Genomic DNA, 16,629 nt, shown 5'->3' with positions numbered 1-16,629 from the left:
GACAGTAACGTTTTTGTTTAAAATCGTTTTTATTGCATTGTTTGCCTGCCTAAATCTGTTTAACATGTCTGTTCCATCAGATAACCTATGTTCTGTGTGTATAGAGACAAATGTGGTTCCCCCTTAGAGTGTTTGTGATAATTGCGCCATAGCGTCCAAACAAAATCAGGACAGCTCTGCTATTTTTCATAATGTTGCCCAAGATGATTTATCTAATGAAGGTAGTGGGGATAGCTCTACATCCTCTCCTTCTGTGTCTACACCAGCTTTGCCCACGCAGGCGACACCTAGCGCGCCAGTGCTTATTTCTATGCAACAATTATCAGCAATAGTGGATAATTCTATAGCAAATCTTTTATCCAAACTGCCAGTTTTTCAGAGAAAGCGTGATTGTTCAGTTTTAAATACAGATAAAAAGGATGAACAATCAGACGCTGACGATGCCTTATCTATTTTACCCTCACATCAATCGGAATTGGCTGTGAGGGAAGGGCTGTCTGACGGTGAAATTTCAGACTCAGGAAAAATTTCTCAACAGGCAGAACCTGATCTAGTGGCATTTAAGTTTAAGCTAGAACATCTCCGCGCTTTGCTTAAGGAGGTATTAGCTACTCTGGATGACTGTGATTCCATGGTAGTACCAGAGAAGTTGTGCAAATTGGACAAATTTTTAGAGGTCCCAGTGCACGACGACGCTTTTCCAATACCTAAGAGGGTAGCGAACATAGTGGAAAAGGAGTGGGAGAAGCCAGGTGTACCCTTTGCCCCACCTCCTATATTTAAGAAAATGTTTCCCATATTAGACCCTAGAAGGGACGCATGGTAAACGGTCCCGAAGGTTGAGGGAGCTGTTTCAACACTAGCGAAGCGCACAACTATTCCTATAGAGGACAGCTGCGCTTTCAAAGATCCTATGGATAAAAAATTGGAAGGATTGCTTAAAAAGATTTTTGTTCAGCAAGGGTTAATCCTTCAACCAGCTACGTGTGTTATTACTGTCACTTCAGCGGCGTCCTTTTGGTTCGAAGAACTAGAAAGGTCGCTCCAGAAAGAGACTCCCTATGAAGAAGTCATGGACAGAATTCACGCATTAAAGTTAGCTAATTCCTTTATATTGGATGACGCCTTTCAAATAACGAAATTGGCGGCGAAAAACTCAGGTTTTGCTATAGTAGCGCGGAGGGCGCTTTGGCTAAAATCCTGGTCGGCAGACGTGTTGTCCAAGACTAAGTTACTGAATATTCCTTTCAAGGGTAAGACCCTTTTTGAGCCGGAATTGAAGGAAATTATTTCAGACATCACTGGGGGTAAGGGCCATGCCCTCCCACAGGATAAGCCTTTTAAGGCTAAGAACAAGTCTAATTTTTGTTCCTTTCGCAATTTCAGGAACGGACCGGCTAATAACTCCACTGCCGCTAGACAAGAAGGTAACGCGGCCCAGCCCAAACCCGCTTGGAAGCCCATGCAAGGCTGGAACAAGGGTAAACAAACCAAGAAACCTGCTGCTGCTACCAAGACAGCATGAAGGGGTAGCCCCCAATCCGGGACCGGATCTGGTAGGGGGCAGACTATCTCTCTTCGCTCAGGCTTGGGCAAGAGATGTTCTGGATCCCTGGGCACTAGAGATAGTTTCCAAGGGATACCTGTTAGAATTCAAGGGACTTCCTCCAAAGGGAAGGTTCCACCTGTCTTGCTTATCTTCAGACCAGATAAAGAAACAGGCATTCTTACATTGTGTAAGAGACCTATCAAAGATGGGAGTGATAAACCCAGTCCCCTCCGGGGAACAAGGTCTAGGGTTTTACTCAATCCTGTTTGTGGTTCCCAAAAAAGAGGGAACTTTCAGGCCAATTCTGGATTTAAAGATATTAAACAAGTTCCTCAGAGTTCCATCCTTCAAGATGGAAACCATTCGGACAATCTTACCAACAATCCAGCAGGGTCAATTTTTGACTATCGTGGATCTGAAGGATGCGTATCTGCATATCCCAATCCACAAATCTCATCATCAGTTCCTGAGGTTCGCCTTTCTGGACAAACATTACCAGTTTGTGGCTCTTCCATTCGGTTTAGCCACCGCTCCCAGAATTTTCACAAAGGTGCTAGGGTCCCTTCTAGTGGTCCTAAGACCGAGGGGCATCGCTGTAGCACCTTATCTAGACGACATCCTAATCCAAGCGTCGTCTCTTTCCAAAGCGAGGGCTCATACAGACATTGTGTTGGCTTTTCTCAGATCTCACGGGTGGAAAGTGAACATAGAAAAAAGTTCACTGTCACCGTCCACAAGGGTTCCTTTTCTGGGAACAATAATAGATTCTGTGGAAATGAAGATCTTTCTCACAGACGTCAGAAAGACAAAGCTTCTAAAAGCTTGCCGAGTTCTTCACTCTATTCCTCAACCCTCCATAGCTCAATGCATGGAAGTAATAGGACTAATGGTCGCAGCAATGGATGTGGTTCCTTTTGCTCGAATTCATCTAAGACCATTACAGCTGTGCATGCTCAATCAGTGGAATGGGGACTATACAGACTTGTCTCCCCAAATTCAAGTAGACCAGGTAACCAGGGACTCACTTCTCTGGTGGTTGACTCAGGATCACCTGTCTCAGGGAATGAGTTTCCGTAGACCAGAGTGGGTCATCGTCACGACCGACGCCAGCCTCTTGGGGTGGGGCGCGGTCTGGGACTCTCTGAAAGCTCAGGGCCTATGGTCGCGGGAAGAGTCGCTTCTCCCGATAAACATTTTGGAACTAAGAGCTATATTCAATGCGCTCCTGGCTTGGCCTCAGCTAGCGGAAGCCAGGTTCATAAGATTTCAGTCGGACAACATAACGACTGTTGCGTACATCAATCATCAGGGGGGAACAAATAGTTCCCTAGCGATGAAGGAAGTAACCAAGATAATCCAATGGGCAGAGAATCACTCCTGCCATCTATCTGCTATTCACATCCCAGGAGTAGACAACTGGGAGGCGGACTATTTGAGTCGTCAGACTTTCCATCCGGGGAGTGGGAACTCCATCCGGAGGTCTTTGCTCAGTTAACCCAATTATGGGGCATTCCAGACATGGATCTAATGGCGTCCCGTCAGAACTTCAAGATTCCTTGCTACGGGTCCAGATCCAGGGATCCCAAGGTGACTCTAGTGGATGCATTAGTGGCGCCTTGGTCGTTCAACCTAGCATATGTGTTTCCACCGTTTCCTCTCCTCCCCAGGCTCATAGCCAGGATCAAACAGGAGAAGGCCTCGGTGATTCTGATAGCTCCTGCGTGGCCACGCAGGACTTGGTATGCAGACCTGGTGAATATGTCATCGGCTCCACCATGGAAGCTACCTTTGAGACAGGACCTTCTAGTACAAGGTCCATTCGAACATCCCAATCTAGTTTCTCTGCAGCTGACTGCTTGGAAATTGAACGCTTGATTTTATCCAAGCGTGGGTTTTAAAATTCTGTGATTGATACTCTGGTCCAAGCCAGAAAACCTGTGACTAGAAGGATTTACCATACAATATGGAAAAAATATATCTGTTGGTGTGAATCCAAAGGATTCTCCTGGAGTAAGATTAAAATTCCAAAGATTCTCTCCTTTCTCCAAGAAGGTTTGGATAAAGGATTGTCAGCTAGTTCTCTAAAAGGACAGATTTCTGCATTATCCGTCTTGTTGCACAAACGACTGGCAGCTTTGCCAGATGTACAAGCTTTTGTTCAGGCTTTGGTTAGAATCAAGCCTGTTTACAGACCCTTGACTCCTCCTTGGAGTCTAAATTTAGTTCTTTCAGTTCTTCAAGGGGTTCCGTTTGAACCTTTACATTCCATAGATATTAAGTTACTATCTTGGAAAGTTCTGTTTTTGGTTGCTATTTCTTCTGCTAGAAGAGTTTCTGAATTATCTGCTTTGCAGTGTGATCCACCCTATCTGGTGTTCCATTCAGATAAGGTTGTTTTGCGTACTAAGCCTGGTTTTCTTCCAAAAGTTGTTTCCAACGAGAACATCAACCAGGAAATAGTTGTTCCTTCTTTGTGTCCGAATCCAGTTTCAAAGAAAGAACGTTTATTACACAATTTAGATGTTGTTCGTGCTTTAAAGTTCTATTTAGAAGCAACAAAAGATTTTAGACAAACCTCATCCTTGTTTGTCATTTACTCTGGTAAGAGGAGAGGTCAAAAAGCTACTGCTACCTCTCTCTCTTTCTGGCTGAAAAGCATTATCCGCTTGGCTTATGAGACTGCCGGACGGCAGCCTCCTGACCGTATCACAGCTCACTCTACTTGGGCTGTGGCTTCCACATGGGCCTATAAGAACGAGGCTTCTGTTGACCAGATATGTAAGGCAGCGACTTGGTCTTCTCTGCACACTTTTGCCAAATTCTACAAATTTGATATTTTTGCTTCTTCGGAGGCTGTTTTTGGGAGAAAGGTTTTGCAAGCCATGGTGCCTTCTGTTTAGGTAACCTGATTTGCTCCCTTCCTTCATCCGTGTCCTAAAGCTTTGGTATTGATTCCCACAAGTAATGGATGACGCCGTGGACCGGACACACCAATGTTGGAGAAAACAGAATTTATGCTTACCTGATAAATTACTTTCTCCAACGGTGTGTCCGGTCCACGGCCCGCCCTGGTTTTTTTTAATCAGGTTGAAAATGTTTTTCTTTATACACTACAGTCACCACGGCACCCTATAGTTTCTCCTTTTTCTCCTAACCGTCGGTCGAATGACTGGGGGGCGGAGCCAGAGGGGGAGCTATATGGACAGCTCTTGCTGTGTGCTCTCCTTGCCTTTCCCTGTGGGGGAGAACATTTCCCACAAGTAATGGATGACGCCGTGGACCGGACACACCGTTGGAGAAAGTAATTTATCAGGTAAGCATAAATTCTGTTTTTTTTCCGTAGTGTTAGGTTTTTTAAATGTGTAATTTAGTTATTTTAATTGGTATTTTTTTAATTTTAGTATAATAGTTACGTTAGGTTAATTGATAGTTTAAACTTAGTTTTTTTTATTTCACAGGTAAGTTTTTATTTATTTAGTGGCGGTGATGTCGGGGAGTGGCGGAATAGGGGTTAATAACTTTATTATAGTGGTGGTGATGTTGGTAATAGGGGTTAATATATTTAAATAGTGTTGGTGATGTGGGTGGCCGGCAGAATAGATGTTAATAACTTTCTAGAATAGTCACGATGTGGGTGGTTGGCAGATTAGGGGTTAATAAGTTTTAAATAGTGTTTGTGATGCAGGAGGGCGGCGGTTGATATGTAGTATATAGGTAGTTTTAAGGTGTTATTGTACTTTGTAACATTTTAGCTATGAGCTTTGTGAAACATTTTTGTTTCGCTAAACCCATAACTACTGGTCTCAGAAGGGGGTATGGATTGTGTCGGTATAGGCTGTAACGCAAGCATTTTAGCCTTACCACACAACCTGTAATACCGGCGCTATGGAAATCCCAAGCAAACACGTAATTTTTTTGAGTGCAGGATTGACGTTGCGTTACAGCGAAAATGCTTGCGTTACAGCTATACCAACTAGACTCCCGATAGCGGCACTACTGCTTTTACGTTAAAAGCTGCAATGCAAAAACTGGCTTTTTTATATTACAAGGGACATAAAACCCATTTTTTTCTTTCATGATTCAGCTAAAGCATATGATTTTAAATAAAATTCCAATATTTTTTATCTAATTTGTTTTGTTTTCTTGATATCCTTTGTTGAAAAGGATACCTACATAGACTCAGGAGCTACTGATTGGGGGATGCACATATATGCCTCATCTTATTAAAATTGAAAAGTTGTGGATGCCAACAGAATTACAGCCTGTACACATTCAGAAGTCTTGCTCATAATACACTTCTAATGGAGTTGGTAACTGGTAACATAGATAGTGGGTGACAATGTTGTACTAACTGACTGCTCTACAACTAGAGAAGATGGCAGCGAAGGAGAGAACTATTGCAGATGAAGACTGCTGGCTCATTACCGGGGAAGAACTTGAGCTGTTGCACAAAATGCTCAGCCTTTATAGTGGAATCATTCCCCTTCACTATCTTCTCAGGATTATAATAAAGTTCATACAATATATTGATAAAATGCACTTAGACATAGATAATTTGACCCTCAGCAGCACATGGTATTAAAGAAGGCAAATGCCAATTAAAAACAGGTATCAAATTGCACAATATTGACCCTTGAAGTTAAACTTAAAATCATAAACTTACATATTGTTTATACCTAAAGCAAATTCCCTGCTTACCAAGCACTGTCATAAACTGTGTCATGTGATTCCACTAGGTGCATATTCTATTATTTTCTTTATGACAGACAACTGAGATGTAACATTTATAATGTGAGATATTGTTATTTGCATCTTGTTTGCATACACAGGCTCTGGGGACAGTTCCTTAGACAGTTCAGCTGCTATAAACATTTTGTCATTGAAGCTTCAGTGATCTGTTACACTCCTGAAACATAAAGATGATTTGTTTTCTGATAAGTGTATTTCTGCTTTCTGTACAAGGTATTGTAAAATATTATTAGCTCTATGTAATTGTGAGCTAAACATTTTTGCTGGATGATTAAAATTATTTTAATTAATAATTATTTTGGGTTACAATTTATTTTTCAATTCTCAGGCTCCTGTGGACAGATTGTGATGACTCAGTTTCCAGAATTTCTTACTGTGTCATCAGGAGAAAGTGTCACCGTGAAATGTGAAGCCAGTGATTACATAAATGATGAGATAGCCTGGTACCAGCAGAAACCAGGACAATCTCCAAAGCTTCTTATCTATGATGCAGAAATCAAATACACAGGGACCTCAGACAGGTTCAGCGGCAGTGGCAGTGGGTCTGGTACTGATTACACTCTCACAATCAGCGGAGCACAAGCAGAAGATGTAGCAGATTATTACTGTCAGCAGGGTTATGAGTCACCTCTCACAGTGATACAGAGCTGTACAAAAACTTTCCCCTCATGTTTCCTCTGCTTCATTACTATCAACTGTTCACAGTGGCGTCACTAGGGTTGGTGTCACCCGGTGTGGTAAGTCATGGTGTCACCCCCCCCCCAGAAAGCAGACACACACAAAAACACAGGCAAACACACATACAAACACTCAGGCACACTTAAAAACATACTCAGATGCACACACAAACACTCGGAAACACACTCAGACACACACACAAAAACACACACACAAAAACTCAGACACACACATACAAAATATGTAAACTGCACTGCATTAATTATGAAGCTCATGTCTAGAGCTGCTCCCTGGCTCAGCAGAACATCAAATGAAAGATAAACAGAGCACTCTAAAATAAATCACTGAAGAAAAGGTTTAGGCGCACAAACTATGAAAATTCTGCTCTCTGACTCTGTTCCAAGTCTGTCAGTGCACAGCCCTGGGCCGCATGTCACTGAGCAGTGAGCACAGATAGGCAGACAGGTTTAGGCTAGCAGGGCAACTTTGCAAGCCCCACGGCACACCCACAACATTCATAGTGAAATTGGGCAGGGGAGGAGCAAAGTACAAACAAGCAAAAGCAGCCGGGAAAACTATTTGTTGAAATTGCAGCACTAGCTCAAGGGGCAAAAACATTGTGTGTCTACAACTTCCCCAGTCCCACTAATGTTCACAAATGCCAGCCTCTAATAAAATAATCTATGCATCTCAACATTTTATTTCTTTGAATTTCAATAAAATTTAAAAAAAAAAAATTTTTTTTTTTTGGTGTCACCCCCTGGAGGGTGTCACCCGGGTGCGGCCCGCCCCCCCCCCCCCGCCCCCCCCCTAGTGACGCCACTGACTGTTCAGTAAACATATTTAGAAAGTTATGCCATAGAAAAGATGCACTAAATTATGTTTTAAAATACACCTATTAATAAAAAATCTCAATTCAAATTTCTCAGCAATACAGAATCATATACAAAACAAATATACACTTTATTTTTGTAATTTGTACTCCAAGTCTCTCTTTCTGGTACATGAATATGTATATTGAGCACATGAATTTAGGTTAGTTAAAATTAAGTCCTGCATTCATTGTAATGTTGTTCCCAATGTCTTACTTCTAATGTTTAGCTAATTGCCATGTGAAGTTCAATCCTTATCACTACTTGCTATTATTCTAAAATGTATATCTGTCTTATGCCATGGTTTTAACCTCCTTCAAATTGTATTGTCTGTTTACTTAACTCATCTCACCCTGACCAGACCAAAATCTAACATTTCAATTGGCCTTTCCAATTGTCTTTGATTAGCAATCAACTAAATTTAGTGGTCTCAGCTGACTGCCCTGCCTGTATATATTCCACACTAGTTTGGGAGGTGCATTGCACGGGGGGGTGCATTGACTGGGCAGAGTACATTTTAACAATAGCATATGTTCACATTTTCAAAGTTAACATTTTATAAGTGAGGCACTAATTTTAGAATTATACAAGAATTGAACAAGGATTGGGCAAGGGGCAAGACACGAGGCAAGTACTCTTGCAATACTGCGTTTTATGTATCTCATTGTATCCTTTTGCAAGTGCTGCTGTAACACTGTGTCTTATGTGTTTACTTCGTTCCCACTTTCATAATAATGCTCAATATCTTCATACACCTTTTTGCTACCTCTTGTCTCTATAACAAACTACATTATTCAATTACTCCTTTTCCCTCTCCACCTGCTCTGTTCATTAGCCCATCTCTCTTATACTCACCTTACTTTTGTACTCATGAACTGTACCTATTCCTAAACACTCTCTCTCCCCCCTGCACTTCAGCCCAAAAACAGTCTCACTACTGCAAATCTGCTTCTCATCTCATGTCACTCTCCCTCTTGCTCATACTAGCTGCTGGTGACATATCCCCTAATCCTGGTCCCTCACAACCTCCTAGCCTTTCACATCCCTGTGTGCCTTTCAATAGACTTCATAAACAAAACTATGGTAACCTTAACCACATTCCTCTTACATCTAAAACCACCTCCCCTTTCACTTGTGCATTCTGGCACTCTCGCTCTGTTTGCAATAAGCTCACTTCTATCCATGATCTCTTTATCTCCCACTCTCTTAACCTTCTGGCTCTTACAGAAACCTGGCTCTCTGCTTCCGACACAGCATCCACTGCTGCACTATCACATGGGGGTCTCCATTTCAGCCACACTCCTAGGTCTGGCAATAGACAAGGAGGTGGTGTTGGTATTTTAATTTCCTCTTGTTGCACCTTTCAACAAATACAGCCCTTGTCTTCACTCACATTTTCTTAATTTGAAGCACACATGATTCAGTTATTCTCTTCCCTCTCTATACGTGTCACAGTCATATACCGCCCCCCTGGCTCCCCAACTCAATTTTTAGATCACTTTGCTGCCTGGCTTCCTTATTTCCTTTCCTCAGACACCCCTGCCCTCATTCTTGCCGACTTTAACATCCCTCTTGACAATCCCACTGCCTCCCCTGCAAAACAACTTCTTCAACTAATTTCCTCTTCCAGCCTGTCACAATGGACTGACTCTCCCACTCACAAAGATGGTCATTCCCTTGACCTGATTTTCACCTATCGATGCACTATCTCAAATTTAACAAACTCTCCTTTTCCTCTCTCTGACCACCATCCCCTAACTTACAACATCACTTCCCTACCTACAACTCCCCCTCCCTCTAACCCTCACACCAAATTTCACAGAAGCACTAAGTCATTAGATCAGCAACAGCTTGCTAGCTCTCTCAAACCTCTCCTCTCATCCATCACCTCCTTTTCCTGCCCTGACCAATCTATCTGCCATTATAACTCCACCTTCAAATCGGTCATTGACAATCTGGCCCCTCAAACCATAGCGCTGAAACCACACTCTCATCCTCAGTCCTGGCATACTCCTCTGACACGGTACCTACGCAGATGTTCCCGTACTGCTGAGCGACACTGGAGGAAAACTCGGAGTTCAGCTGACTTTCTTCACTACAAGTTCATCCTGAACTCCTACTACTCTGCCCTTAATCTCTATAAGCAACAATAGTTCTCTAATCTCATCTCTACTCTTTCCTCTAACCCAAAACATTTGTTCTCCACGTTCAATACTCTTCTCCGCCCACCCCCACCTCCTAATACAACCTCTCTCTCAGCTCAAGATTTTTCCAGCCACTTCAAAAACAAAATTGACTCCATCAGAAGTGAAATCAGCTCTCAACATATTACCACCCCCTCAAAAGCTCACAATCATCCAAACCCAAAAATCCCTAAATGCAGCTCTTTTGCCCTGTTAATGAGGATGAAGTTTCTGCCCTTATACTGTCCTCCCACCTCACTACCTGTCCCCTCGACCCCATCCCCTCACAGCTACTCCCCTCCCTCTCTTCTACCCTCACCCCAATACTCACACACATTTTCAACCTCTCCCTCAGCACTGGTATATTTCCCTCATCTCTAAAACATGCACTGGTCACACCTATCCTCAAAAAAACCTTCCCTCGATCCAACCTCCCCAGCCAACTACTGCCCTATTTTCCTACTCCCTCTAGCCTCAAAGCTCCTAGAAAAGCTAGTATACGCACGTCTATCCCATTTCCTTACACTAAACTCTCTTCTTGACCCACTGCAATCTGGATTTTGTCCCCATCACTCTACAGGGACAGCAATTGTCAAGGTTACCAATGACCTACTTACAGCAAAATCCAAAGGCCACTTCTCTCTGCTTATCTTTCTTGACCTGTCTGCAGCCTTTGACACTGTTGACCACCCTCTTCTGCTCCAAACCCTCCAATCCTTTGGCATCTGCGACACAGCTCTCTCATGGTTCTCTTCCTATCTGACTAGCAGTACATTTAGTGTAGCCTTTTTCGGAGCATCCTCTGCCCTGTTACCACTTTCTGTTGGGGTACCTCAAGGCTCTGTCCTCGGTCCCCTTCTCTTTTCAATCTACACATCATCATTAGGTTCCTTAATAAAGTCCCATGGGTTTCAATATCATTTGTATGCCGATGACACCCAAATCTACCTCTCTGCACCAGACCTACCTCCTTCCTTACTAACCCATGTCACTAACTGTCTTTCTCATAACTCATCTTGGATGTCCTCTCACTACCTTAAGCTAAATCTCTCCAAAACTGAACTCCTTATTTTTCCCCCTTCTTCCAATGTCTCCACCCACAAATTTTCTATAACTGTTGATAATTCCATCATTATTCCTACCCCACATGCCCGATGTCTTAGGGTCACACTTGACTCATATCTTTCTTTCACTCCTCACATTCAGTCCTTGGCTAAAGCCTGCCGCTTCCACCTTAAAATTAGACATTTTCTTTTTACAAGATACAACTAAGATTTTATTCCACTCTCTCATCCTTTCCTGCCTTGACTACTGCAACTCCATCCTCTCTGGTCTACCTAGCTGCCGCATAGCTCCTTTACAATCCATTATGAATGCCTCTGCCAGGCTAATCTTCCTTACTCGTCGATCTTCATCTGCTGCGCCTCTCTGCCAATACCTTCACTGGCTTCCTCTTGCCTCTAGGATTAAACACAAAATCCTTACTCTGACATACAAAGCTCTCAAATGCACTGCTCCCCCCTAAATTTGAGAACTTGTCTCCAGATACTCTCCCTCCCATCCCCTTCGATCAGCTCAGGATCTCCTCCTCTCCTCCTCTCTTGTTACTTCCTCACATTCCCGTTTACAGGACTTCTCCAGACTGGCCCCCATCTTGTGGAGTTCCCTACCTCGCTCCACAAGACTACCCCCTAGTTTTAACAGCTTCAAGCGCTCCATAAAAAACTCTACTATTCAGGGATGCATACAACCAACACTAACCTTTCCTAATGCCATTGCTTTCCCATTGAACCCCTTAGAATGTAAGCCTATGAGCCCTGCTGTTTGCAGATCGCCTTCATAAGAGTCGACTACAACAGTGAAACTCTCGTCACGGCCCTCTACCCACTTGATCCCTGCAAAAGCTATCCTGTATACCGACTATGTTCACAGTGCTGCAGAATCTGTTGGCGCTCTACAAATACCTGATAATAATAATAATAATATTAAGAGGATACTGAAATCTGAACTTGAACTGACTTTTTTAAACAATAACACTGTGTAATGTAAACCAATAATAAATATAACTCATGCATATTTTTTTTTAATGTTACATTTTTAGCACATAAATAATCTCATTCAGAAATGAAACTCTGCTGATGTAATGATATATCCATATCCTTAGAACTATCTCAGAAAAATGACAAGCTACGTATAACTAAAAACAAAATAACTACATTTTTTCCAGACATTTAGAATTGATAAAAAAATGAAAATGCTCTATTATTAAGACATTTTATTAATACACTTTTGTTAGCATATGACAATGAATTTAACCTTTGTAAAGAGTGTTAAATACATAGTTAAAGCCATCTCCAGATCAGCATTGCACTACTGGGACCTAGCTGAACACATTTAGTAAGCGAATAACTATGGGCACATGTGTGAAGTCACCAATCACGAGCTAGCTCCCACTAGTGTATTGCTGCTCCTGAGCCTACCTAGGTGTGATTTTTAACAAAGGATATCAAGGGAATGAGGTACATTTAATAATAGAAGTTTGTTGAAAAGTCCCTCACAATTGAATGTTATGGGGCCTATTTATTAAATGCCTGTCCAACATGATCCAATCAGCGGATCATGTCTGACAGACATCACTGAATGCGGAGAACAATACGCTCTCCACATTCAGCATTGCACCAGCAGCAGATTTGCCGCTAGCAGGGGGTGTAAATCACCCCAATCGTATTTGATAGGGTTGATTTCATGCGATCTCTGTCCGCATCCTCCAAGCAGACAGACAGGTTATGGAGCAGTGGTCTTTAGAAACACGGCCCTTCAAGCTACATGCAGAGCTTGATAAATGGGCCCCTATGGGGCCGATTTATGAATGTCCACCCCACATTGATAAATGCCGACAGCAGCATACACTGTCAGCATTTATCATTGCACAAGCATTTCTAGTGAAAAAGTGCAATCCAATCAGCCGCTAGCAGGGGGTGTCAGTCATCTCGATCGTATGCGATCAGGCGGATTGCTGTCCGCCTCCTCAGAGGTGGTGGAAGAATTAAGGAACAGTGGTTCTAATTTACTCCTATTATCAATTTTCTTCGTTCTCTTGCTATCTTTATTTGAAAAAGAAGGCATCTAAGCCAAGGAATTAGCCAATATTTGGTTCCGGGCCCTGGACAGCACTTGTTAATTGGTGGGTGCATTTATATTCCAATCAGCAAGAACAATACAGGTTGTTTACTAAAAATTGGCCGGCATCTAAACTTACATTCCTGCTTTTCAAATAAAGATAGCAAGAGAATGAAGAAAATTTGATAATAGGAGTAAATTAGAAAGTTGCTTAAAATTGCATGCTCTACCTAAATCAGAAAAGAAAAACATTTGGGTTCAGTGTCCCTTTAACTTCAATTGCGCTCAAGCGATCGTGTTTACTTTCAAATTGTAATATGAGCAATACATCCGATGCCCAAAGATGAGATAAACCCCTTTTGGGAGACAAAAATGTAAAATGATTGAAGTGAATGTTACTGGCAATCAAGGGGGATAAAATGACTACTACAACTTGTGGCCTATTACCCATAGGTTGCCCAGTATCGTTATGTGGCACAGCTGGCAACCTTATTTATAACTGCTTTGTGTCATGTGATTCCACTAGGTACATATTCTATTATTCTCTTTATGACAGACAACTGAGATGTAATATGTATAATGTGAGATAATGCTATTTGCATCTTGTTTGCATACTCAGGCTCTGGGGACAGCTCCTTAGACATTTCAGCTGCTATAAACATTTTGTCATTGAAGCTTCAGTGATCTGTTACACTCCTGAAACATAAAGATGATTTGTTTTCTGATAAGTGTATTTCTGCTTTCTGTACAAGGTATTGTAAAATATTATTATCTCTGTGTAATTGTGAGCTAAACATTTTTGCTGGATGATTAAAATTATTTTGATTAATAATCATTATGGTTTATGCTTTATTTTTCAATTCTCAGGATCCTGTGGACAGATTGTGATGACTCAGGGGCCCATTTATCATGTTCCGTACGGAGCTTGTGGGCCCGTGTTTCTGGCGAGTCTTCAGACTCACCAGAAACACAAGTTATGAAGCAGCGGGCTAAAGACAGCTGCTCCATAACCCAATCCACCTGCTCTGGGCAGGCAAACAGGAATCACCGGAAATCAACCCGATTGAGTACGATCGGGTTGATTGACAGCACCCTGCTGGTGGCCCATTGGCCGCGAGTCAGCAGGGGGCGGCGTTGCACCAGCAAATCTTGTGAGCTGTCGGATCAGGTCCACAAGACCTTGTCTCCAGAATTCCTTACTGTGTCACCAGGAGAAAGTGTCACCATGAAATGTAAAGCCACTGATGACATAGATGATGTTATAGCCTGGTACCAGCAGAAACAAGGGCAACCTCTAAAGCTTCTTATCTATGATGCAAGCAGCAGAGACACAGGGATCCCAGACAGGTTCAGCGGCAGTGGGTCTGGTACTGATTTCACTCTCACAATCAGCGGAGTGCAAGCAGAAGATGCAGCAGATTATTACTGTCAGCAGGGTTTGGACTCGCCTCTCACAGTGATACAGAGCTGTACAAGAACCTTCCTCTCATGTTTTCTCTGCTTCATTACTGTCAAGTGTTCAGTAAACATATTTAGAAAATTATACCATAGAAAAGATGCACTAAATTATGTTTTAAAATGCCCCTATTAAAAAAAAATCTCAATTCAAATTTCTCAGCAATACAGAATCATATGCAAAACAAATATACACTTTATTAAGAGGAGACTGAAATCTGAACTTGAACTGACTTTTTTAAACAGTAACACTGTGTAATGTAAACCAATAATAAATATAACTCATGCATATTTTTTTTAATGTTTAATTTCTAGCACAGAAATAATCTCATTCAGAAATGAAGCTCTGCTGATGTAATGCTATATCCATATCCTTAGAACTATCTCAGATCAATGACAAGCTACGTATAACTAAAAACAAAATAACTACATTTTTCCAGACATTTAGAATTGGTTAAAAGGGGCATAAACATGCAAACAATGAAAATGCTCTAATGTGATGAAATTTTATCAATACACTTTTGTTAGCATATGACAATGAGTTTAACCTTTGTAAAGACTGTTAAATACATAGTTAAAATTAGCTCCAGATCAGCAATGCACTACTAGGACCTACCTGAACACATTTAGGGCAAGATTACAAGTCACGCGTTATGACTTTTCTGTGCGCAATATGGTCTTTTCGAAATCAATTTCCATTGCGCAGCTATTACAAGTTTTGAAAAATCACGATTGTCCGCGCGCATTCGCCTTTTACTCAACAATTCTTTCCGCACTCGAACAGCTGAAGTTAACGGTTTTGCTCAACATAAAAGTTTCACGAAACACATTACAAAATACACTTACACTCATATTAACACTGTCTAATAAAAAATATTTTATAAAATATTGCACACAAAAGTTAGGAGGGCTCAAAGATTCAAGATCTCAGTTGTTAGAACAAAAAGCTGACGCAGGAATTTTACATTAACATACATACACATACATTAAGAAATATGCACCTAGATTTAGAGTTTTGCGTTAGAAGGGGTGCGTTAGCTACGCGTGTTTTTTTTCCAACGCACCTTTTAAATAACGCTGGTATTGAGAGTTCTCTGAAGGGCTGCGTTAGGCTCCAATAAGGGAGCATACAGGCATATTTACCGCCACTGCAACTCTCAATACAAGCAATGCTTACGGACTCGGCCAGCTTCAAAAACTTGCTTGTGCACGATTCCCCCATAGGAAACAATGGGGCAGATTGAGCTGAAAAAAACTAACACCTGCAAAAAAGCAGCGTTCAGCTCCTAACGCAGCCCCATTGTTTCCTATGGGGAAACACTTCCTAAGTCTGCACCTAACACCCTAACATGAACCCGAGTCTAAACACCCCTAAACTTACACTTATTAACCCCTAATCTGCCGCCCCCAGTATCGCTTACCCCTGCATTACACTTTTAACCCCTAATCTGCCGCTCCGGACACCGCCGCAACCTACATTATAGCTATGTACCCCTAATCTGCTGCCCCTAACATCGCCGACCCCTATATTATATTTATTAACCCCTAATCTGCCGCCCCAAACGTCGCCGCTACCTTACCTACACTTATTAACCCCTAATCTGCTGACCGGACCTCGCCGCTGCTCTAATAAATGTATTAACCCCTAATCCGCCTCACTCCCACCTCAAAAACCCTATAATAAATAGTATTAACCCCTAATCTGCCCTCCCTAACATCGCTGACACCTATCTTCAAGTATTAACCCCTAATCTGCCGACCGGACCTCACCGCTACTATAATAAATGTATTAACCCCTAAAGCTAAGTCTAACCCTAACCCTAACACCCCCCTAAGTTAAATATAATTTAAATCTAACGAAATAAAAAAAATCTTATTAAATAAATTATTCCTATTTAAAGCTAAATACTTACCTGTAAAATAAACCCTAATATAGCTACAATATAAATAATAATTACATTGTAGCTATTTTAGGATTTATATTTATTTTACAGGCAACTTTGTATTTATTTTAACCAGGTAC

At 41.8% G+C, this 16,629-nt stretch overlaps 1 gene segment (V, D, J or C); it reads left to right on the top strand.

The window, feature by feature from the left end:
* The first annotated feature begins 6,441 nt into the window (after positions 1 to 6,441).
* Positions 6,442 to 13,835, top strand: LOC128647560 (immunoglobulin kappa variable 3D-15-like). The segment is given in 3 exon segments: positions 6,442 to 6,511; positions 6,627 to 6,947; positions 13,771 to 13,835. Coding segments are annotated over 3 exon segments (429 nt in total).
* The last annotated feature ends 2,794 nt before the right edge of the window (positions 13,836 to 16,629 follow it).

The sequence above is a fragment of the Bombina bombina genome, chromosome 2 (assembly GCF_027579735.1).
Source record: "Bombina bombina isolate aBomBom1 chromosome 2, aBomBom1.pri, whole genome shotgun sequence".
Classification (NCBI taxonomy): domain Eukaryota; kingdom Metazoa; phylum Chordata; class Amphibia; order Anura; family Bombinatoridae; genus Bombina; species Bombina bombina.
The sequence above is the reverse complement of the archived record's forward strand: the minus strand, read 5'-3'. Positions and strand labels throughout refer to the sequence as shown.